This window comes from Vidua chalybeata, chromosome 5 (genome assembly GCF_026979565.1).
Source record: "Vidua chalybeata isolate OUT-0048 chromosome 5, bVidCha1 merged haplotype, whole genome shotgun sequence".
NCBI lineage: Eukaryota > Metazoa > Chordata > Aves > Passeriformes > Viduidae > Vidua > Vidua chalybeata.
The window spans coordinates 8,947,197-8,969,720 of NC_071534.1; the positions used below are offsets into that span (position 1 = coordinate 8,947,197).

Sequence of the window (22,524 nt, forward strand, 5' to 3'; positions counted from 1 at the left end):
AAGTGCCTTTCTTAATGTCAGATTCAAAGTCTAGCCTAGAGTTGAACCAGATCTTCCAAATCCTGATCACAAGGCTTTGTTTTCATGCACTTGCTTCCCCACTGGCCAGGCCCTGGAAGGGTGGCTTGCTTGTCTCAGATTGTGCTGCTCAAGGACTCAGCTGAAACATCACTGCACACAGTTTGTAGGAACCCAGCTGGGATTTTAGATGGGCACAGAGTAAAGTGGAAAAAGACTAGTTCAGATCTGAAACAGAAGAGACTGAAACATTGCAATTAATTCTTTTAAAGGATTACCAGCTGTAAGGAGAGTAGAATTCTTGCTATTACCAAACAAATTTTAAAAATAGTTCATATTCTAAATGATGCTTAATGATTAAGTATTGTCTTTTCTCACCAAACACAGTATCTTTAGCTGTTATCAGATAAGTAGGTTGTGTGTTAATTGAATATATTGTTCCAAATGCACTAGCCACCTTCAAAGTGAGAGATTATTTTCCCTTACCTGCATTGAGGTGATACTGTGACTATATTAACAGTAGCAATATACTTCAGAGCAATGCAGAGATATTTGATTTCTCAAGACACATGGGAGGCTCCAAAATATTTCTCAATAGTTATTTCACGATTCAAATAAAATTAAAGAAGCAGTAATAATGGTGACTATTCTGAGTAAAAGACTCTTCTTTATCAATTTGTATGTATAAACACCAAGAAACTAGTGAAAATCATCAGAATATTGAAAATGGAGCAGAAAAACCTGCTCTGGTAGTAGATTATTGGCCTTTCTGATATACAGTCCTTCAGAGAAAGAAAAGAAACATTTCTTAAAAGTACATTTTGCCAGTTGTCCAAAGCATGCAAGGAAAGTGGTAGGGAAGTTAGTTCCTAATCTAATGTACCAATTAATTGATAGGTTGTGTGAAATACATTAATTGATAGCAGAACAATCCAAATCTGTAATTTAAAGATTTGTACAATGTTTAGGCTTTTAGTCTTCCCAATTCAGCTTGGAGGTTTAACAGAAGTAGTTTACAGAACCTAACCTGAAGCCAGTGAAGTTTCCTTTGCAGGGGCTTAACTGGGAGAGTAAAACTCCAGAGGAACCATTACCAGGTGGGGTCACACAAAAAAGGTACAGAAAAAGAAAGAGGATGAGCACTGTCCATATGGAAAGCTGCTCCTGATTCACTGAGGAGCTAAGAACATTTCAGTTCCCACTTTTAGAATTTCTTTCTGTCTGTGTGGCTTCACTCAAGCAAGACATAAACCTTTTCTCAACAGAGGAAGGTCAGTCAAATGAGGTGCTTGGATTGAGAACAGGTAGATGAGGAGTTTTTAATTGGAGTCTTGCCTTGCACGTGAATTCTGAAATTCCTGGCTTTGGTCAGTGCGCTTCTTCTGTTTCACAAATGCTAACGACTGAAAAAATCCATCCTCCTGCTCTTGGAAAGAAGCAGTTTGCCTCAGAGACTTTGCAATATTCTTGGAAATAAGGACATAAATGAAGAAACAACTGACTTGTAAAAGGGGATTAGCAGAGTTGTAGCACTCTTGGCATATAAGAGACTGTGTTTGTAAGGATAAATTTTATTCACATGATACAAAGTAGCAAAACTTTAAAACAGTAACTAACACTTAGCAACTCGTTGCTGAGCCTCCTGAGAGGAAATAATAAATGCCCATTCAGCTGTTTCTTCACTGTCATAAAGCTATTTGCACTGACCATGCAGAAATAGTGTCTTCCAGATTGATACTACTAACATGCATTCACAATTTGTGCTTTAGTATAAAATCCCTGTGGTCTTGGCTGGAGACAATTTTCCTAGACTTTGGGCTTGATTATCTTGTGATATGCAGGCATTTGTTTATTGGAGGGCACAAGTTACTGATGTGCAACATTCAGGAGTGATAAAGGTTCTACATTTAGTCTAATCCTATTCCATCTATTTTGGAATAATTCTGCCTCCAGGAAAGGGTAAATATGAAATATGAAGTATAGTTGACTAACAAAGGTAAAACTGGAAGCTTTGGTCTGAATTGGATATCATAAAAAATAAAAGGTGGTCCACAAGTTTTGCTATGCTGTGGTGAGTGATAGAGAGCAAGAGTGTGATAATTGTTTGCAAGCCTTTCCTGGAAACATTTTGACTGTTCCAAGATGCAGAAATTCAATCTGAGGATGATGCAGCAGTAATCAGCGTTTTACCTGAAAAATGTTACCAGTGTTCTCTTCTTGGAAAGCTGAAGTGATAGGGAACATGCTGCCAGCATTTAACTCTGGACTAGGCAGTGATGTTTTTCAGGCATGTAGTCAATCACCAAGCCAGTGTCATGTAGGCCAGGTTAAACCTGCAGCACAAAATTGGAATCAACATTTCAAGCTTTTACTTTTCCAACAATTTTCCTTTAGATTTTATCATCGCTTGGAAAGGGTTTTATGTATGTTTATATATCTAAATATCTCAAGAGCTTATAGATTTTTTTTGTCACTTTCCTGCAGCTATGAACATCCCATGACTAAGTGGAAAGATGTCCTTGCCTGTTGTTTGTCCTGTGTAGTGCAGTAAAGTCAGTCCAGCACCTCTTGGCACTCCAAGGGCCAGCCACCATGGCTGGCAATTTAAACAGTGTCAGAGAACATCCCCAGCTATGGGAACACTGCTAACTGCTCGTTCAGGCACTCACTGGAGGGGTCCTTGGCAGCACCTTTTCCCTTGTACCAACCAGCATGCACCTGAGCAGAGGCTGAGCATGGTTTGGAAGCTGGTGTGGGACATTAAACCTCAAAGGAGGTTTGGGTGCCATCAGGCTGGCTCAGAGGGGTGGCCTTAACAATGATGTTGTTGGCTATCCCATGCCAGCAGTGTTTTGGGGACACTACTTTTACCTGATTTTACTGATGTTACTTGGGAGTAAGAGACACAGTTTGCATGTACCTGTGACATCCCACCCTTAAGGGGAAGGAAGCACCCAAGATTTGTAGATACTCGTGGTCAAAAGGAACAACAAAAGTCAGAGGGTCTGCAAAAACTCACGTTAGTAAATTACATCCTTGGCATGGAAATTGGTAGGTTAGTCCCTGACCTACTATATAAGCACATGCCCATGGGCATTGGATAAAGGAAATTGAGATGAAAAGGAAGAAAGGAGGAAAGAGAGAAAAAGAGAACACCAATCCTTGTTCTGGCATTGATCCAGCTCATGGGATGTCCAGGGTCCTGGGGCATGCTGCCTGGGATTGGTGGGGGTACCTTTTTATACCTTTTTATAGATAAGTTTTCCCTAACCTGAAGACAGGTTTTATTTTCTGTGCAAATTACTTCTTAGGCACAGCCCCTTCTTTCAGACCTTTCTTGAAATGGAACTAGAACAAGAGTGCTTGTCCCAGAGAAGTGCTGCCCTACCTCCACATGGCCCCCTTTGCCAGCCACACTTTGTTCTTTCCCACAGCATGGTATTGTTTGCTATTTCCAACAATCCTTGGTTGACTCCACAGCCATCTGGCTGTCAGTGTTTGAGATACACACATTAGCCCCTTACCTTCTGGGGTTCTGCAGCACTGGATGATTAACCTTGCTGGGAAAGGGAAGATTTAATCCCAGTTAAATTACTACAGTAACAAGGTTGCAGCATCTCCATTACCTGCAGTGCCCTGGGCATCTCTACATGTCCCATCATGACAGGCACTGTCCAGATGCAGGTTGTTTCTGCCTGTCAGTGGGCAGGAAGGCTCTGCATCCAGCAGCCTCCCTCATGACTTGTGCCACATGCCAAGGTAGCATATTTTTTACCATCACATCCATGGACAAATGTAAACTTTTGCAGTATGGAATGTGTGTGTGATATGATTGACTGGAGTTCTTCACGAACATTTGCATGAATTAAGGAAACCTTTCTCCTGTCCCATAAGCTGTGTCACCCCTGGGCTCCCAGTGACACTTGCCAGCTTTGTCTGCTCACAGACAGAGTGCACCACACTGTCTCCAGGGCTTAGACTTTCCCCTACACTGTAGACAGACCAGCAAATTGGCCCCAAGACATGTCTCTTGGCTTTCAGCCCTTTCCAGCTTAGGAGAAGCTAACAGATGTTCTGCTCCGAGTTCATTACAGGTTTCCAGGCAGGGGAAATTAGCAAAGTCTCTTTAGCATCTGCCTTTTCCAGCTGAGGAGGAGTAAGATGCAGAGAAGCCCCTCAGCCCTGCCTATCTGATCTTATTTGGGCACAAATCCCTCTAAGTTTACCCCCTAGACTGTCCCACTCTGCCACTGTGGTGGCCCCAGCTGGCCCTGCCTTTTCCCTCTAGGACAAAATGAACTGGCTGTGCTCAAGAAGTGTTGCTTCAGAGAACTTGTAATTGGTTTAGATGAGGAGTCAGAAAAATAAAAAAAAAGAAAAACCCAACCCTGTAAGGTCTTCACAGAATCCCAGGATGGGTCAGGCCGGAAGGCACCACAGTGGCTCATTGGGTCCCACCTCCCTCTTCCAGCAGGGCCATCCCAGAGCACACAGCACAGGACTGTGTCCAGAGGGGTCTGGACTATCCCCAGTGAGGAGACTCCACACCCTCTCTGGACAATCTGTTCAGTGCTCGGGCACTGCCCAGGGAAGAAGTTCTGCCTCCTGCCCAGGTGGAACCTCCTGGGATCAGTCCCTGCCCGTTCCTCTGGTGCCATTGCTGGGCCCCCGGAGCAGAGCCTGGGCCCTGCTCGGAGCCCTCCCTGCACACAGGGACACCCAGGCCTGAGGGCCCCTCTCAGCTGGGGCTCCTCTCGAGGCTGGACAGCCCCAGCTCCCTCAGCCTTTCCCTGCCAGAGATGCTCCAGGCCCTAAATCATCTCCACAGCCTCCGCTGGCCCCGCTCCAGGAGCTCCATGGCCCTGCTGTGCTGAGGAGCCCAGAGCTGGACACAGCTCTGCAGATGTGCCCAGGGCTGGGCAGAGGGGCAGGATCAGTCCCTGACCTGCTGGCACTGCTCTTCCTGATACCCCAAGGTTCTATTGGCCTTCTTGTCCCCCAGACAACCATGGGGGCAGTGCTGGCTCATGGTTCTGTCAATCAGTTGCCATGGTTATTTACTTTTCTTCAAGCCTCAGGTTCTACAGCCCAGTAATTGCATGAGAAACCTGACTCTTGCTTTAATATAAATTATAATAACAGCTGCAGATAAAGGCATGGAATTACTGATTCTAGCAGGCAAAATAAGAAAGGCTAAAAAACCCCAACAGAGGCAGGTGCATGGATGAGCAGAGAGGAGGGATGGCAGCTGGCTGGGCCATGTCCTGGGTGGCATGTCCTCACACCAGGTCTTCTGATGAGGAGCAACCTCAGCATCAATTCATGTGACAAGGGCCCATGCCAGACCCAGTCATCCAAGGAGCAAAAGAAACACCATCCCTTCCGCCAGGCCTGGCACCAAAGGTCAGGTGACCCAGTCACACAAAGAGGAAGGTCTCTTCCTCCTCCTCTCCCTCGGCTGTGTCACCTCGTCTGGCTCCAGTGCAGGCAGACTGGTAATGCTGGGGTTTGAGCTGGAGAGTTACGAGCACTAAGAGCAGGCAGCTGGAGGCAGAGAAGGGTGGCTTAATCACAGGTCTCTACTTTGGCAAAGCAACGTCACAAAGGAAATTTTGCTGGTGTTTTAGAGCTTGTTGGTTTTAAGTGAGTGTCTACATGGGGAGCAAACCTTTCATCAGTGATCAACCATTATCATGTTTGGTGGACTTGTAGCATTGCTAAACCCCTCACGGCACTGCTTAGAAAAAGCATGTTCTGTAATGTGAGACAATGCCTTTGCAGTTCTTACTTATTTCGAGTAAATTCAATATTAGCAATGAGATCTATAAAAAAACTTCATACCTCTTTCTTTCAGCAGCAGAATATTGCTGGGAATCAAGATGATGCTATTAGAGTGTTTAATAGTGGAGTGGTGAGGATAGGAGAGTCTTACCTGGGATGTGAAAGGGTTAACACACACAGGAGGGGCTCTGAATCAAGATGGATATCAGTTTTCTGACCTTAGCGTTATTGAGCCTCAAACTGTTGGAGCTCGGTGCAGGAGTTATCAAGGGAAATCTATAGGTCCTGTGAAATATATTAAGGTGGACAAGATAATCACAACAAAGGTAGGGTTCGATGAAGTTATTGGAGCTTGCTTTGGCTTTATGCTGATATAAATTCTTCAGTGCTGAGCTACTGGTCTTATTATAATGGATGCTATGATCCTGTAACTGTTTGCATCAGTGACAGCCAGACAGCACCATGTCCTCCACTGCCTTGGAGCTGTGATGGACCTGCCACAACCACATGAAGCAGAGGCAAATACACTGCAAGCACAAATGGGACAGCCTGGAATATGTGTTTGCATGACATTGGCTAGTTGCCTAAACTCCTGCTGCAGTCAGTGGCCACAAAGAGATAATTCACCTGTTCCCCTGGCCCATTGCAGACACCCACAACAGGATGAGGTGAACTTCAGTCACTAGAGAAAAATCTTTCCCTTTCAGAGTGACAGGGGAACAACTGGTTTGGACCCCCAGCTCTATTGATTACAATTAATGTTTTTTTCTTGGTGTCCATCAGTAAAGGTGAAAGCAGAATTAAACCCTGTTTGAGGAAGGAAAGGGTATTTGAATTTGGTGTTGTATTTTTTTACCTGGAATTCTCCTTGGCCATATTAAGTATGGTCCATGAATCCATAGAGTTAGGAAACATAGGAAGTATCCAGGCATCAGAACAAAAAGTAAGAATATTAATATGGAAGTTAATAATTCAGATTGTGTGAGTGGAAAATTATATAAATTGAACTTTGGAAAGACAAGATTAACAGTATAAATTTGACATTGCAACAGTGATCTCTGTATTGAGTCAGTGACTGCTCCATATACTATGCCAAAGGCAACTCTGTATGGGCTACTTTTGAAACAGTAACTGAAAGGCTTTATGGCAAATGGATAAAGAATCCAACAAATGGTAATTAACCAAATTATATCATGGTCAAAACAAAGAAAATATTAAACTCTCCCATTTAAAATTAAATCAAATGCCTTGTAATATGACACAGATAAATACTCAACAATTATGGGATGAAACATCAGTGCCTGTAGGCAAATACAGAACAATATATTTCTAATGGGAGACACTCAAGAGATTATTTATTTAAGTTGCACTAAGATTTATACTGTGCTAATCTCATTATGAGCCATACCTAGGAAACATGGGCTGCAGCACATTATATGATAAAATTGGACCTTAAAAGATTATCACATTCATAAGGATCTTCTCTTAAATTAGGGTAGCATGACACTTTATATATTGCCACACTTGGCTCTAGAAAGTAATGCTGTTAGAAAACATTAATGCTGTTAGACTGATTTAACAAGCAATTTGTCTTCCAGGATTTCTTTTTCAGTTGAAAATTACCATTAACACCTCTCAGATCCATACAAACATGTTCACCTTTCAAATCATGTGACCTGGTTTTATTATGGCTTATGTGCATTCTGAATTTGTGTCTCTGAGGGTGGTAAATCGAATGAAAAAAGAAACCTTTTCTCCTGCTTTATAATATCTATATTTTTCATCTGTCCATGCTCAGTTACTTTACCACTACTCTAATTTTGTTTGGTGAGAAAGCTGTAACAGAGAAGGGACCTCAGGTGCAAATTTCCCCATGAAGGCACTATACTCCAGGTTTTTGTGTTCTCTGGTCTCTGGAGGTAGGATGGCACTGTTGCATCGCTGCTGATGCCACTGTGACAGTTTTAGGTCTAGCACTCTGGGGTTGGCCAACACCTCCAAGCACACTGGGCAAATTTATGGACCAGCAGTGGCCAAAGTGGCAGCTTTGATTTAAAATCATGACCCTGTTTAAAAGGACCGAGGAGCTATTCCTGTCTCTTTTATCAGCTGCCCATTGCCATTTGAAGTACAATTGCCCAGCTGAACACTTCACCCACGGTGGCTCACTGCATCCAAGGAATAGTGGTATTTTTATAGAATTGTCAGACACGTGGATCCATCTGTCTTCATCATGCCACATCAGCACACTTCTGTGATTGATTCTGATTGGAAAAAGAGGTGAAAAATCTCATAAAAAACAGTTTCTGATTTTTATTTGGAGTGAAGCTTTTCTTTCTTGTGTAGCACTCATACATATCCAGAAAAATACATTTTCTTAAGCAAACTGAAGAAAGTCTTGTCACTCATCAAACGTTCATGGCACTGACCTCTAGAGTTTTAAGTGATTTGAGTTCTCTTACACAAACTAGGAAGCAACTTTTCAATCAGCTTATCTTTTTTCTTTGTAAAATAATGTGGCATTTGGCATCAAGCAAGGCATTTTAAATAGAGACAGCTGGTGGCAAATGTTTTCAGGGAGAAAGCCTGAACTTGTGATTTTCCTCACTTTCCCTCATAACAGATTTGGTATCTTTAAACCATAACACTTTTTTATTTTTTCCCCCCATCCTTTCCTCTATCTTGTGTTGGTTGGACTTGCTGGCTGGTGGTCAGCTAGAAAGGTTTGGGGCTTAATAAACAATAGAGACCAAACTGTTCAATTGGGATCTCTGGAGACAGAAGTATTATAGAGACTGGACAGGGAAAAAATCCCCCCACAAGGACGCTATTTCTGTTGCAAAGATATTTTGAGGTTTTCCAACTTGTAAGAAGGTTTCAGAAAGGACTCCCTGTGGGAAGGTGTACCAAGGAGGGACATCTAGAATATGCTCTCTTTATCTCTGCTTTCTCTGCAGGTTTTGATGGCAGACACTTCTACCTGTGAAGCACAAGGATTCAGCCTTGTGAATGTTTTTACCCACTCTGCTAGTGAGAGATTCGGAATCACAAACTGAGAGAATCCAAACCCTTATCTTGGTTACAAAGAGGTGGTAGAGTTTTCATCAAATATAATAAATGAAATGGAGCATTTGTCTCCCAAAAGGAACACACATCATCTGAGCAAATAAGCTGAGCATGGGAAATCTTTTACTGATGAACTTCATTTTCAATACTGGATGATCAGGTTGTGGGGGAATTGTGTGTGGGGTTTTTGTTGTGTTTGGTTTGGGGTTTTCTTTTTTGTTTATTATTATTAATTATCATTATTATTGAATGCATCATGTCATCAGCATCAGAAAATGCCTTAAGCAGCAGTACCCCCAAAGTCCAACCTTGGCATCGAGAGCCAGTAGATTTACTTGCACAAATATTGTCACCTGAAGACACACATTTACTGTCCAGAGAGAAACCAAAGGTAAAGTACAGCCTTGGTACAAAGTTCCTTTGACATTGAAATTCGTTCCCTTTCACAGATCGTGACATGCTGGTTTTGGCCATTGAAGAGTGTGATGCAAGATCCAACAGTTTGCTGTGGCTTCCTCTTCATCTGGGCAGATAGCCAGGATCTCTCTTGTAGATGGAAGTAGAAAAAAAGAGTTTTTATATGTCAAGAGCTGCTGGGTTTAATTTTGGGAAGCATATTTTTAGCAGCAAAATGGTGGGCATAGTAGATGTGTTTTTTCTTGTTAGCTTTTTGTTCTTTTAATAAATGAGCACTTGATTATGGACAGGAGGGTAGATGAGAGGAAAAGAAGGGCCAACTTGTTTTTGAGAAATTTTAGAGATGCTACAGGACTTTTGTTTCCAAAGGGTAACTTTGGAAACTTACGTTCCCAAAATTCTTAGAGATTGGAATGGAATGGAATGGAATGGAATGGAATGGAATGGAATAGAATAGAATAGAATAGAATAGAATAGAATAGAATAGAATAGAATAGAATAGAATAGAATAGAATATTTCAGTTGGAAGGGACCCGCAGTTGCCTGGAATCTGCATATGACCAGGTAGGAGATGAACCCACTGGCCAGGTGAGCTGGACCTGCAGAGGGAAAACACATCTGGAAGTGTTTGACCTTTGCATCCTTCACCCAGATGAGATCTCTTTACAAAAGCAAGCAGCCAAAACAAGCATTGTGTAGAGCTGCATCAGAAGGTGTAAATCACTGTCTCTCTTTACTGGGTGCAATGAAAAGCAGCATTTATCTCCCATAGGTGTGCGAGGCAGATGATGGAGCTCAGAGCAGTTCCTGCAGAGGGAGGATGGTGCTGTTGGCAATGGCCAGAGGGTGGTAGCACTGCACAGCTCCTACTACTCTATCCTTCTCAAACTACAGTAAAAAATAGCTGCATTTCTTCATTTCTTGTGAGGAAAAGAAGAAAGAAGAGGTGAGGAAAGGTGGGGATTTTTAAATGAAGAGGAACTTTTACAAAAACATGTCATTTTCCTAGGCCACATAACATTATTCTAGCTCAGAGTAGTGGTGGTGGCAATTTTCTGAATTTCTACTTTTTCAGAGAATGCTCCTTTTGATATGACAGCCACAGGCTGTCAGGCTTATAGTTTCTCTGCCATGGCACACAACTACCATAAACAATGACTCCACCATGATAGTGGTCATGTGCAGCTTCCAGGCAATTTCAGGTCCTTTCCAACTGAGATATTCTATTCCATTCTATTATCTTATATCTCTAAGAACTTTGGGAATATAACAATGTTTCGTGTCATGGAAGTCTTCTTGTATACACATCTCTCCATTTCTGTACTTGTAGGTTACCTTAATTTTTCTGAAAGTTGGAAAACTGAGAAAATTAATTGTTGAAAGGCAAAAATCCCACTAATGCTAACTCAGAACTATTGTGACACATGTACTTGTGCATATAGTGGTGTGTCTGACTGTTAGTATTACTTAGCTTGTAGTTTAAAGCATAGAGGGTCCAAAGCTCACAGCTTCCAAATGTCATTTTATATGACATTATGTATTTTAGAGCTATAAAAATAAACTTGGGGTGCTGACATCAGTCATCTCTTCTGTTTCTCTCCTATCCCACTGAGAACTGTGCCCCTGTCTGTTTACTCCCGTTTCCAGTTGCATTTACTGTAATAGTTTAAACCACTATAATGTGTTGGCCTTGCTGCGTGACCATAGGCAGATGGTTTCACTGCTCTGAGCCTCAGTTCTCCCATAGGTGAAACAAAGGTAATGATGCTCTGTGGAGGGCTCTGATTTCTCCAGCTGCTGTGGAAGAGACAATAGTGTGATTATAATTGCCCAGGCAATTGCCATGCATGTTTGGTGGCATTTTTTTTGTCTGTCTCCTGACACTTTCAAATGCTGCCATGCACATTTCACTGTGTTTTTTTCTTCCTCCCCATTCTTTCTCCTCTTGCTGCTACCTCTCCTCTGTCCCAAAGGCCTCTCAAGAAAATCTATTTCATCTATTGACCCATTTTCCTCCTATTGTTGGGTTCTGATTTGTCACCGCCTTTCCCTTAATAACCATTTGTATCAACAGTTCCTTCACCACCATCCCCTTTCCTGCTCCCCTCCTCCACAATTCTCCTTCAGCCCTGACACTTTCTCTAGAAACAGCCTCAGGCTATTTCTAACCTTCCTTCTCTCATCAAAGTGCTTGAAAAATCAGCTCACTTCCTTCTCTTGGCAGGGAGGCTGCAGTGGTTCGTGGGCCAGGCTGGGAACCAGGAGCTCCCAGTTGGTGACGGTGGCACTGCCACTGAGTCACCACCCAGCCTTCGGCAGGGCACTCACCCTCTCTCCTCTCGTCTCCTAGCTTTAAGATAGGAGCAGTACTTGTGTGCTTACCTCATATGGATGCTGTAAAAACTTAATTACCGCTTGTAAGATGGTATCTAAGAGTGAAATGTGTCTTTATCTCTCGCTGTGCTAGTTGTGACCGCTGCAATCTGCACTCAGTTCATGCCCTGGTGTATGGAAGTATCTTCCACAGGCAGCTAAAGCCTTCCTTTCTCATGGTCACACAGGTCTCTGTGCCATAATCCTCTGACACAGAGGAGTCTCCCTGGCTGTGAGGATAACAGGCAAGGAGGTTACATTTCCATCCAGTTAAGGTCCAGCCTATCCAGCCACTATCTGATCACTCTCTCCCTCTCTCCGTCCCCCTGAAAATGCTGCCAAGGTATCTTCTGAACAAAAATCCCAGTCTTCATCATAACTGCCTTTTCCAGCCTCACTGGTTGCTTTGTTCTTCCCTTCCTCTACAGCTGACAGGACTGGAGTTCAAGCTGCCCTCCCTGCTCCTCCTTCCTGGGTTCCCTCTCAGCCTGCCTTGATGGGTACAACCCAAGATGGAGCCTTTGCCTTCCTGGGCAGCGGCTGCAGGGACAGTTCTGGTGGGAAGGGGCAGTGAACCACATGCTGGGGAGGTAGCAGTGGTTATCCCACCACTGTCTAAGTAACAACCCAGGTCAGGCCTTGGCACGCAGGTCCACCCACCTCAGCACCTCTTGCCAAGCTAATATTGGGGTCAGCTCCAATTTCCGGTCTTAATTACGCCTCTCCCACACGCACCGAAGAAAACCATCAGCAACCTGGGCTGATTACTACCTCTTTCCTGGGAGAGGGCAATCTGTTTGCTGTAATGGAGGTGGCAGAATGTGCAGTGCCTGCAGAAGCTGCAGTCAACCCTTTTGGGTGCAATATGTGCCTTTGGGAATGGGAGGCAACAACAGAAATAAAGGCCACTTCAGATTAGGACAGTCCAAACCCAATAGGAATAGAAAAGTTGTTTATCTTTTGTATTCTTCACCAAAATATTTTTCTTTGGAGTGTATTTGTCTGCATCTGAGCTCAAGGTGTAAAAGGATGTGAGGATGGAATAAGACCTTTAAGTGGAAACTGCTGCTCAGCCAGGGAGAGGCTACTAACTCTCCATAATGCATGCACTCTAAACTACATCCATAAATGTCAAGCATGATTTAATAGGCTATAAAATCCGACATCATGATGCCACTGGAACTATTGAAAATAAAAGCAGATAAATCACAGTTCTGTGCAACAAGCTGTACTTGCATTGCTATTTTTTTCATCTACCAGGGTTTCATTGTACCATTTGCTGAGCATACACAACTCTCAGCCTTGAATTTCCATTTCCTTCCCTATTTCCAAGCTTGAGTTTTCACATCAGCCCACTGGCTTTGCAACTGTGTGGTCACACTGCTGTAAGCCCTGGCCCCAGAGTCTGCAGAACTACTCAGAAAGGTGCTGAGCTTCCACAGGCTCGAATTTTCCCCTCAATACCAGGGGACACAATACCATTATGAGCAGATTGACTGCTGTTGCTTATATAATATTATTCCTCACATTAGGTTATGAGCATTAAATCTACTAGACAATTTTCATCCAGCAGGAAAACAATTTGTGTCACTCTTCTAATGCCAGCAAGATAGAGAGTTACAATGACATAGATGACAGAGTGCACACCACAACTTGGAACTGGCACAACAGCTGTAATCCTGTCACCCTGTGGAGAAAATGATGCTGAAAAAGGAGAGAGGGAGTGGTGAGACTGAGAAAATATTACTAATAGAGAGGACTGGGTTTTTAAAAGTTTGTTTCACCTCTGCAGCTGAGGTGACTGAACTGGAGAAGTAAAAAATCAACCATAGTACCTGCAAAATGTAAATTGATTTGGACTTACCTGACACAGAATTTGAACCCTATCCCTTCAGTTTCTATTTTTTCTTTATTTTTGTTGAAAATGTTTTACAGTAACAAAATTTAGCTTGATGATTTTTCTACTTTTACCTTGAGTTACATCATATAACTTAATGCTTCTTAATTTTCCTGGTCCACATCATTTAATTACATATGAAACCAAAAGGCAGGTGGAAAGGCAAAAAGGAATAGAGAAAAATAACAGAGAAGAAAGAAGAAGGAATGAAAGAGAAGAAAGAAAATTTTCAGCATTCAGAATTTGTGGGGGACATTTGAAAACATGTTCTTTACAGATGAAATCTGGAGGCAGGTAACAAAATACACACACATACAATTTAAGGGATTTTCCAAAGTAGTTCTTCTCCTCAAAATCTTGTGATTTTGAGGTGAGATGCAACTGACTTATTATTTTGAATTCAAGAGGTTGTAAACACTGACATACACTTCACTGTTCTGGACTGTGAAAAAACCAAACACAAAAGTAATAGCTTCTTATGCCTGAAATTGGGAGCTGGGCATCTAGTGCTTTGGAGGACAGAATTGTCCTCCAAAATTCCTATTTAGGTAACCTTTTCTGCTTTCCCTTATTTACCAGTGCTTTGCAGAAATGCTGAGCCCATGTCCACAACAATTTCTCTGTGGTACCTGCTCTGGCTGTGCCCATGCCTGACCCTGGCCAGCACAGCCCTGCCCCTGTCACTGCATGTCTTTCAGTGATGCCAGGAAGTTCCTCACATATCTGCAGAGATTTAAATTCCATTTAAACAACCAGCCCTGCTAAAGTAGGTTGAGTGGGGAGATTTTGCCTGGTGCAGCCCAGCCTCTTACCCCAGCTTCTCTATAGCTCCCTCCTGCTGACCTTCCCCTCCCTGTTCAGCCCAGGGGCTGCTCTCCCTCCTTTGATACAGCCTGCCCAGCCTTGTCCTCTGCCAAAGGCAGAGGTACCCTGCTTTTACTCCTTGGTCCTTGCATGCCTGGTGGCCCTTCCACACATTTTGCTGGGGCAAGATTCTGTAGTGGCAGGGTAAGGAGCAGCACCTGGCCAAGCCTCTTGACTCTTTGGAGGTGAGGAAGAGACACTGCCAGCATGAGCTGAGGGGACAAGCTGCATCTGTGTCCTTGAGGAACCAAAAGATTCCAGTTTAAGGTATCCCTGTCAGTCTCCTGAGGGAGGCTATAGTCAGGGGAACTGAGCTGGCTTTAAACACAAGGACACACATGCACAAACATAAAAATGATGTATTCCTGGGTCTTTTCACAGTACTAAAGGCAGCTGCTGGCACAGTCAAAGGAGGTGTGCCGTGACCTGCACAGCACAGCAGTGTGGGATGGGGGACTTTTACACCTTTTACACTCTTAGCCCTGGAAGTTTTCCTTTGTGGCACCACACTGCAACCAAAACACTAGAAGAGGTAGAAAAGGACTTGGCTGTAACTGCTTCATGGTGCCATGGGACTGTTCCACAGCAGCATGAGAGGGGCCCTGTCACCAGATGACACAAGCAAAAACGACGCACCACAGCTTTGGTCACGATGAAGAGACTAATTTATTTTCTCTGACTCCAATCTTTTATAGTTCTCAAAAGGTGCCAGTGGATTGGAGGGTGAACGTGCCACCTCTCCAACGACACTGGACAAACTACCTGTACATCAAATTTCTCCGCCTCTATGAAAGAATGCAAAACTATAGGTTGTTTACAGAAAGTTGTGTGAGAAAGTTCACTACAAGAATGTAAACTCAGAAGTCTTTAGAAAATTCTTGAAAATCAGGGCAACAGGGCCCGTGGTCCCAAGCAGTTTGGACTAACCTGATAGTCAGATTTAGCTTTTGCCAGATTGGTGTCATTGGAGTCAAATTCTCTCAGGAGCTCTGTCAGGGCCACTCACTGCCTCATTTTTATGTGCTACAACTTGAGCATATGTTCCAGGAGTAGCATTGTCAGCACGTGTCTAAGCAGTGACTTGTGCAATGGAGTCCACTTCTCAAACGTGACTGTCAACTTGTCTCTCAGAAAATGCTGCACTGCTTTGAACAACAGTACAATTCTCAATTTCCCTTTCCCTTTCTTGAGCACAAGAGTCACACTTGGAGCAATAGAAAACTTTTTCTCCTATTTACAGAAGCAATACACTAGATGATTCAAAATAATACTATATGTGACAATGAGTAAGGATGATGTGGCTTAGACCATCAAGAATGATGTTCAGCATTATTTTCTTTTACATATATTTGCTGCTGGATGAATAGGTGTCATACCATCATTTTTGCATTTCTAGTTTGGCTGTTGTGAGTTTCTGAAATGGGAAAGCTATGTGGGTGCCTAAGAAAACTCAAGTATCTTTATATTAAAATGCCTGCAGCTTTGGGGAATGCACAAATATAGCTATTTTGACTTAAAACCAAATCAAAACAAAACAAGCTTATTATCAAAATCATTATATTGGTGCAAATCCTATTCATAGAGCCAGACTATGGAATCTCAAGTAAGACTAGAATCTTAGATGAACCAATTTGCAAGAATGCAAATAAAATGGATATAGCCTTTCTCCCTCTAACAGTGGAGACTGGATTTCATAACTAAAAGTCAAGGATTCGGGACTTCTACCACAAGAAACCTGTCTGAATCTTGGAAAAAGGATTTGCCTGATAACATGAAATGAAGGCTAGTCTTACTGCTAATGATGAGAAGCAGCATGACTGATGCACATTAAGGCCATAAAACACAATTTAATTTCAGAAACCAATTTGGTAAGAGGGAAAAGAATCACAGTGCTAAATGTGCAATGGGAATCACTTCCACAGCACCTCTGTGTACCAGCCCTCATGGATTTCCCTTCAGCCCTCAAGACTAAAAAAATCAGTTCTAATATGAACGTGTCCTTGCATGTTCTGTGAATTTACTGTCTCCTACTGTGCTTTGTTGTTAGGAGCTTGATTCTGTCCCTCAGTTTGGAATTCATCTCTGTTGAGGCCCAGTAATGTCAGCAGACCCATCAAGTCACATTTGAATCTGCTCAAACACTGGAAGACAAAAATAAAACTAGTAGTACAAGTGAGGCAAACAAGTGAGCACTAAATGAGTCAGTTAACTTGTGCTGGGGGAAGATAAAGGGAAGGAAAAGATAACAGAGGAGAAGCAGTAGAATGAGTTAATGATAACTGGGCACTGGGAAGTAATGACTGGTTTGAAAATAAAAAGAGGAAAGGAAAAATACTACTATGAACAAAGTCTCCTTAGTAAAAGTCAATCATTATTGAGGTGTTGCTGTATGCTGCTGAAACCAGAAAAACAGTACACACAAAAGAAGGAATGGAAACCTTGGCTTTCAGCTCAATGTAGGTAGTCAAATGTCTAACTCCTTTGGGAAAAAGGCTTCAACATCCTTCTGGGACATATGAAAAGCCCCTGGTTTAGCTGCTGAGCAAGTGCAAGTAGGAAGACACTGGGAGTCCTATGGCTGTGAAAGAGGCTAAGGTGGCAGAGAATCAGTGGAAGCTGCTGGGCAGATGCACTGCTGTGGACAGAAAATTTTAAGTCGCAATGAAAGGGTTGTTTGTCTCCTTTACTTCAGGGTTTGCTCTGTTTTCAGGGACAACCTTGAGGCCAGAAAATACAATACCAATACAATCTAGAGCCAGATTTTTCAGACCACTATGAGAAAAACATACTTCAGTCTGTTGATTTTCTCATCCTGCTGCTGTCATCCAACACACCATCCACCTTCCCTTTCTGGGAGAGCCCTAAGCAAGGTAGGAGATTGGCCTCACCTCATAGGCCATGGTACCTTTTGCCTGTATTAGTTTTGCTGACATCCATCCGAACAAAAAGTTAGGGGAATTCTGGCTGGAGTGTTGATGACAGGTGGCTCTGCCAGATCATAAATCCTAACTAATGGGTCCTCCCTGGAGATAAGCTAAGCAGTAGCCTCTAGGTGAGAGGGAAAGAAACTCACTGGGAGCCTGTTCAAGGTTAAATACGAGCTAATGGACTTCTTTCCGCTCTGTGCAATCTCCACGTGGCACAGATCTAAAGGGGAGCTGACAGCTGGAGCAGCTTCCTCCTTACTTTTCCAGAACAACTGTCCTGCAACTGTGGACCACCCTGCACACCAGGAGATTTGGTAGCATTTTTCTTCTCCTGCCCAGAGCAGCAGGCAGGACCTTAAAGTCTGAGGTCTCAAGAGACACAACTAATGAGAGGAACTGCAAGAAATCAGGGCAGAGAAACAAGGGCAGAACCAAGTAGAAAAGCTAACACATGTCACAGGGTTTGGCCTTCCTTGTTCAAAGGGTTCAAAGGTGTTCTCCAGTCACTGTGTGTAGCACCTAGCCAGCATGGCTGAGGCATTCCTGCTTCTGTTGGCAAGGGCACACCACAGGGTGGGGTGGGGTGTGTTTTGTCCAGCCACATTTCCTTCCCAGCTTTCTTACAGCAACTTCAGTGGGATTGACTTGTGGCTGAAGAGGTGCTGCAATCATGGCTGTAGCTTTCTCTACATGTTCACCATCTCTTTCCTTACCTTTTCTAGTTTCCATCCAGTGAACTCACATTTAGTGGAGTATTGGAAAAAACAAACAGAATGAGCTGAAAGAGAATAGCTCTTGCAGCAGTGGGGAACAAAGTGACACAGACCCCCTCATGCATCCGAAGGAGATCTCTTTACTGTAAAAACTGGCCCCTTTTTATACCTTTAATTTCAACCCGACAAACCGAGACTTAACAGAACTTAACAGAAAGAAGGCACCCATTGGCTGGCTCAGCTGCCACGCTGCTGTCCACGCGTCCTCCCATCCAATCAGCTTCCTACTGATACACTGTTCACGTGTTCCTTCAGCCAATCAGCTTCCTGCTCATACACTGCCCACGCGTTCCTTCAGCCAATCAGCTTCCTACTGATACACTGTTCACGTGTTCCTTCAGCCAATCAGCTTCCTACTGATACACTGTTCACGCGTTCCTTCAGCCAATCAGCTTTCTGCTCATACACTGCCCACGCGTTCCTTCAGCCAATCAGCTTTCTGCTCATACACTGCCCACGCGTTCCTCCAGCCAATCACAGTGTTACTTCCAGCTGACTCTCTCCTCACGCTCACCCCTCAGCCGGCTCCGCTGTCCAGCCTGCAGCTGTGCCTTTGCCATGGGGCCTTCTCAAGAGCATAAGCCTTAGCAACTTTAATAATTATAACCCCGTATCCTACATTTCCCCCCTCTTTTTTTATTAAGTAATGAAAACCTTCTAGGAAAAACCCAAGCAACTCCTAAGACATTAATAACAGTGACAACAATAACAACTATAACAACTCTTTAAAAACTGTAACATATGCTTATAACATCTCTGGTGTGAGCAGTAACACTTCATCTATCCTTAGCTAAATAATCAATGATATTATAACTTGTAAATAACTATAACTCTGTAGATATATATGCAAGTCCTTTGAAAGCACCGCAACAGCAAAAGGTTGACATTTGCTAGACAAGGCCGTGCTGTTGTCACTGGGCCAGGCTTTATGTGTGATGTTGCTGTACTTGATGGGCTGGCAGTCCTTGATGTGCCTGAGGCTGTGCTGAGGGCCATGCTGTAGGGCTGCAGAGGCTCGCTGGGGGAGAGCTCCTGGCCCCGCGGGCCACCTGCAGCAAGCTGAGCACCGTCAACATGGCTGCCAGGACCATCCCAACCTCCACTCGTCCTGATCCCTGTCTGAGGGTCAGGCCTGCCCTGACCCCCACCCATGTGTTCAAAACTTGGAAGTCCATGGTTAAAGTCGCTGCCAGAGAGTTACTATTATAGGCAGTTGTTGCCACATTTTGGCATGCTCTAACCATGTCTGCTATGTCACAAGTAAGTGCACGGCAAACTGTGAGCAGTGCTATTCTACAGTACTCATTTGCATTTGTAAAAGCAAGCTGCTGCAACAGGATAACTCTGGCTTCCTCATTGTTGACTTGTCGGGATAGTGCAGCTTGCAGTTTGCCCAGGAACTGCACGAATGACTTCACTGGACCCTGTAAAATCTTAGCAAAAGACATGTTAGAATTGATACCCATTCCCAGGAGTCGCTGCAGGGCCTACAGGCCTACAGGGCCTACAGGGAGAGCGATGATGCCACATATGTCTTGTGGGTAGCCTGCTTGTGCTGAAGGGACTCTAAAGGCACCCTCTCCAGTCAGCTGCGCAGCCGCGATTGGTGGATTGCTTTCCTGCAGCACTTCTGCACACAGGATATACACAGCTCATGGTAATCGGTCAGCCAGACAGCAAACTGCGTCGCTGTTAGAATAATTTTCATTATGCTCTTCCAGTCATGGGGTGTAAGGACGTATGCAGTGCTCATGGATTCTAGGTAGCTTAGGGTGTGATGGGAGGATAAGCTGCTTTCTTTTATTATTGCCCTCAGTTCTTTAATTACTTTATAATCTAGTTCTTGGTACACTGGCCATTGGTTTGGCACATATATTACTGGGCAGGCCAAGGTGGCCTCCCAGCTCATCCAATCAGCTTCCTGCTCGTACACTGTCCACGCGTTCCTCCAGCCAATCACAATCTCACTTCCAGCTGACTCTCTCCTCACTCATAAAGGCCTCTCACCCCTCAGCCGATTCCCACCCGTCCAGCCTGCGGCTGTGCCTTTCCCATGGGGGCTTCCCGTGAGCATAAGCCATAGCAACTTTAATAATTATAACACCATATCCTACAAGCTCTAAGTCAGGTTGTGGTCTTGGACAGACACTTGCAACCATCCATACTGGTTGAGAGGTTTGAGAGGATAGATCAAGGCCTGTATTTGTAAGGGCCATTAATCAAAGTGCGAGGAAAAGCAGCTATCAGTGATCCCAGAAGGAAGAGATGTTGAAACTCCAGGCAGAAAACTGAAACTTGGGACGCACATCTTCACCAGAATGTCTGTGGAGAAAAACACATTACAATGGCACTGCAAGGAGGAACACATCTGATGCAGAGCCGTGTCAGGCTGATTCAGTACAAGCCTTTGAGGCAGCTTGGAGACAAATGAAACTGATGGGACACCATGTCGGTATCCATGGGCTGAGAAAATGATGACCAATTGAATGGGTATCAAAGAAGACCAAGGACATAAGTGATAAAGTGGCTGCAGGGACTGATTAATGAAAGGAGATAAAAAGAAAGGATGGTAATAACTAGGAAAATAAGTGATACCTGTGTGTAAAACACAAACAGCCATCAAGGAGAAAAACTTTTTAGGGGAGTACACAATGTGGATGCAACCAGAAGTAATTGGGTGAAACTAGACAAATGAAAATATAGACCAAATATCTTTCTGACCATGGGACTTTCTGGACTGTGAAAAGAAAAAGATGCAAGCCCCAGTTCCTGAGGCATTTAAAAGAAAAATCATACAAGTGCTGTAAATCCTCTACCATCAGGGGAGCAGAGTAGATGACCTAACAAATCTTTTCCACCTCAAATTTCTATATTTGATATAAAGAATCTCAAAAACCTCCAACTTGCCATGCGACAGAGAATAATAACCCAGCTCTTGGGGAAAACCAGTGGTAATCTCATGTAGGTAAAAAGGCAAAATGTCTTGGTGATGTAACAGAGAAGATGGGAGAGAGAGGCAATGCCCTGTATTTGGCATTCAGTTTTGGACTCCTCACTTTAAAAAGGATGTTGAGGTGTTGTGGTGTGTCCAGAGAAGGGCAACAAGGCTTGTGAAGAGTCTAGAAAAACATGTCTTATGAGGAATGCCTGAGGGAGCTGGGGTTTAGTCTTGAGGAGGCTCTGGGGAGACCTCATTGCTCTCTACAACTCCGTGACAGGAGGGTGGAGGGGGCCAGTCTCTTCTGCCATGCCCTCAGTGAGAAAACGAGAGGAAAAGGCCTTATGTTGAGACACAGGATTTTAAAATTGGATATGAGAAAAAACAAATGTCACTGTATGGGGACATCAGGCATTGGAAAGAGCTGCCCAGGGAGGTGGTGGAGTCACCATCCCCGGATGTGCTTAAAAGGCATCTGGATCTAACACCAAGTGATACAGTTTAGTGATTTAGGGGATACAGTAGAGCTGGGTTGACAGTTGGGCTGGATAATCTCAAAAGACTCTTCCAACCTTGATGATTCCATGACTCTGAAGAGCAATAACTCTACTTCAGCAGTTCAGCTGTGCTGAGGGAAGACAGTAAATATGAATCCTTCACTGTTGCGTTGGTCCTATATTTAAAAAGGGGCATTGGTTGTTAGGCTGGGAGGGGATAGTACCGTCCCTCATTTAGTTTAAGGTCAAAATGAAGCTGTAAGAGGCTGCAAAGAGTGTGTCCTGGTTTGCAAAATGGACCAAGGGGTGCCTACAGCAGTCTGGTCTATTGGCCATGCAGGTGAACCAGCTCTGCATTCGATGCCAGCACACCACACTTAAGGCAGGGACCACGAAACGTGAGGTAAGCCTTGCTCTGAAAGCACCGCAGGTGGATTCTCTCTCGTTGCCATTTTTGGTAGCACCAAATCACTTGCAGGAGCCTGCCCTATGCCAGTGCACAGCATCTTTCCAGCAGACCCCAGAGGCAGCTCTGCCTTGCAGCTCTACGGGTACAAAGCAGTGCCCTGCTCCCGAGGCGACCTCAGGCCTTGCAATAAAGTCGATGCATCTAAAAACCAGTCAGGACACCAGAAACTGTCCGTAAAATCACAGAGAGATTTGGACGAAGAGATGGCCGAAGTGTTTTTCACTTTCCCCCTGCTCTTTTCACTCCCGTCACGAGGGCTGGGGCTGTACTGTCCAGGAGCCAGACGGAAACCGGTGCTGACACCATCGCGGATGGAAATCACGCACAGGGCAGGGGTTTGTATCCACCCGCTGCGGGTGATACAAACACATCCCTGAAAGCCTGCGCTGGAGCGCCCGCGCCGGGCTCCGAACGCAGGGCCAGGCCGGGCTCTGAACACGGGGACCGGGCCGGGCCGGTGGCGCCTCCGAGGACGCCCCGTGCCCGCAGTGCCCGCGCCGCACT

General features: G+C 44.2%; 2 protein-coding genes across 6 annotated transcripts in view; one reads left to right on the forward strand and one right to left on the reverse strand.

The window, feature by feature from the left end:
• LOC128788367 (protein mono-ADP-ribosyltransferase PARP12-like) overlaps positions 1-18,399 on the reverse strand; it is a 61,228-nt gene extending 42,829 nt beyond the window's left edge. For 2 of the 5 annotated variants that reach the window (XM_053943340.1, XM_053943342.1), the window contains exons 1-3: positions 18,057-18,399; positions 5,951-6,084; positions 2,209-2,351 (exon numbers count right to left, since the gene is read on the reverse strand). In XM_053943340.1, coding sequence (XP_053799315.1) covers positions 2,209-2,273 — 65 coding nt within the window. In that variant the 5' untranslated portion in view covers positions 2,274-2,351; positions 5,951-6,084; positions 18,057-18,399. The remainder of the gene's footprint in view (positions 1-2,208; positions 2,352-5,950; positions 6,085-18,056) is intronic. The other 3 variants (XM_053943344.1, XM_053943343.1, XM_053943341.1) reach the window with 2 other exon arrangements.
• Positions 18,400-18,497: 98 nt separating this feature from the next.
• Positions 18,498-22,524, forward strand: part of ETV6 (ETS variant transcription factor 6) — a 132,685-nt gene continuing 128,658 nt past the window's right edge. Inside the window, exon 1 of the mRNA XM_053942684.1 lies at positions 18,498-19,773. Coding sequence (XP_053798659.1) covers positions 19,771-19,773 — 3 coding nt within the window. The 5' untranslated portion in view covers positions 18,498-19,770. The remainder of the gene's footprint in view (positions 19,774-22,524) is intronic.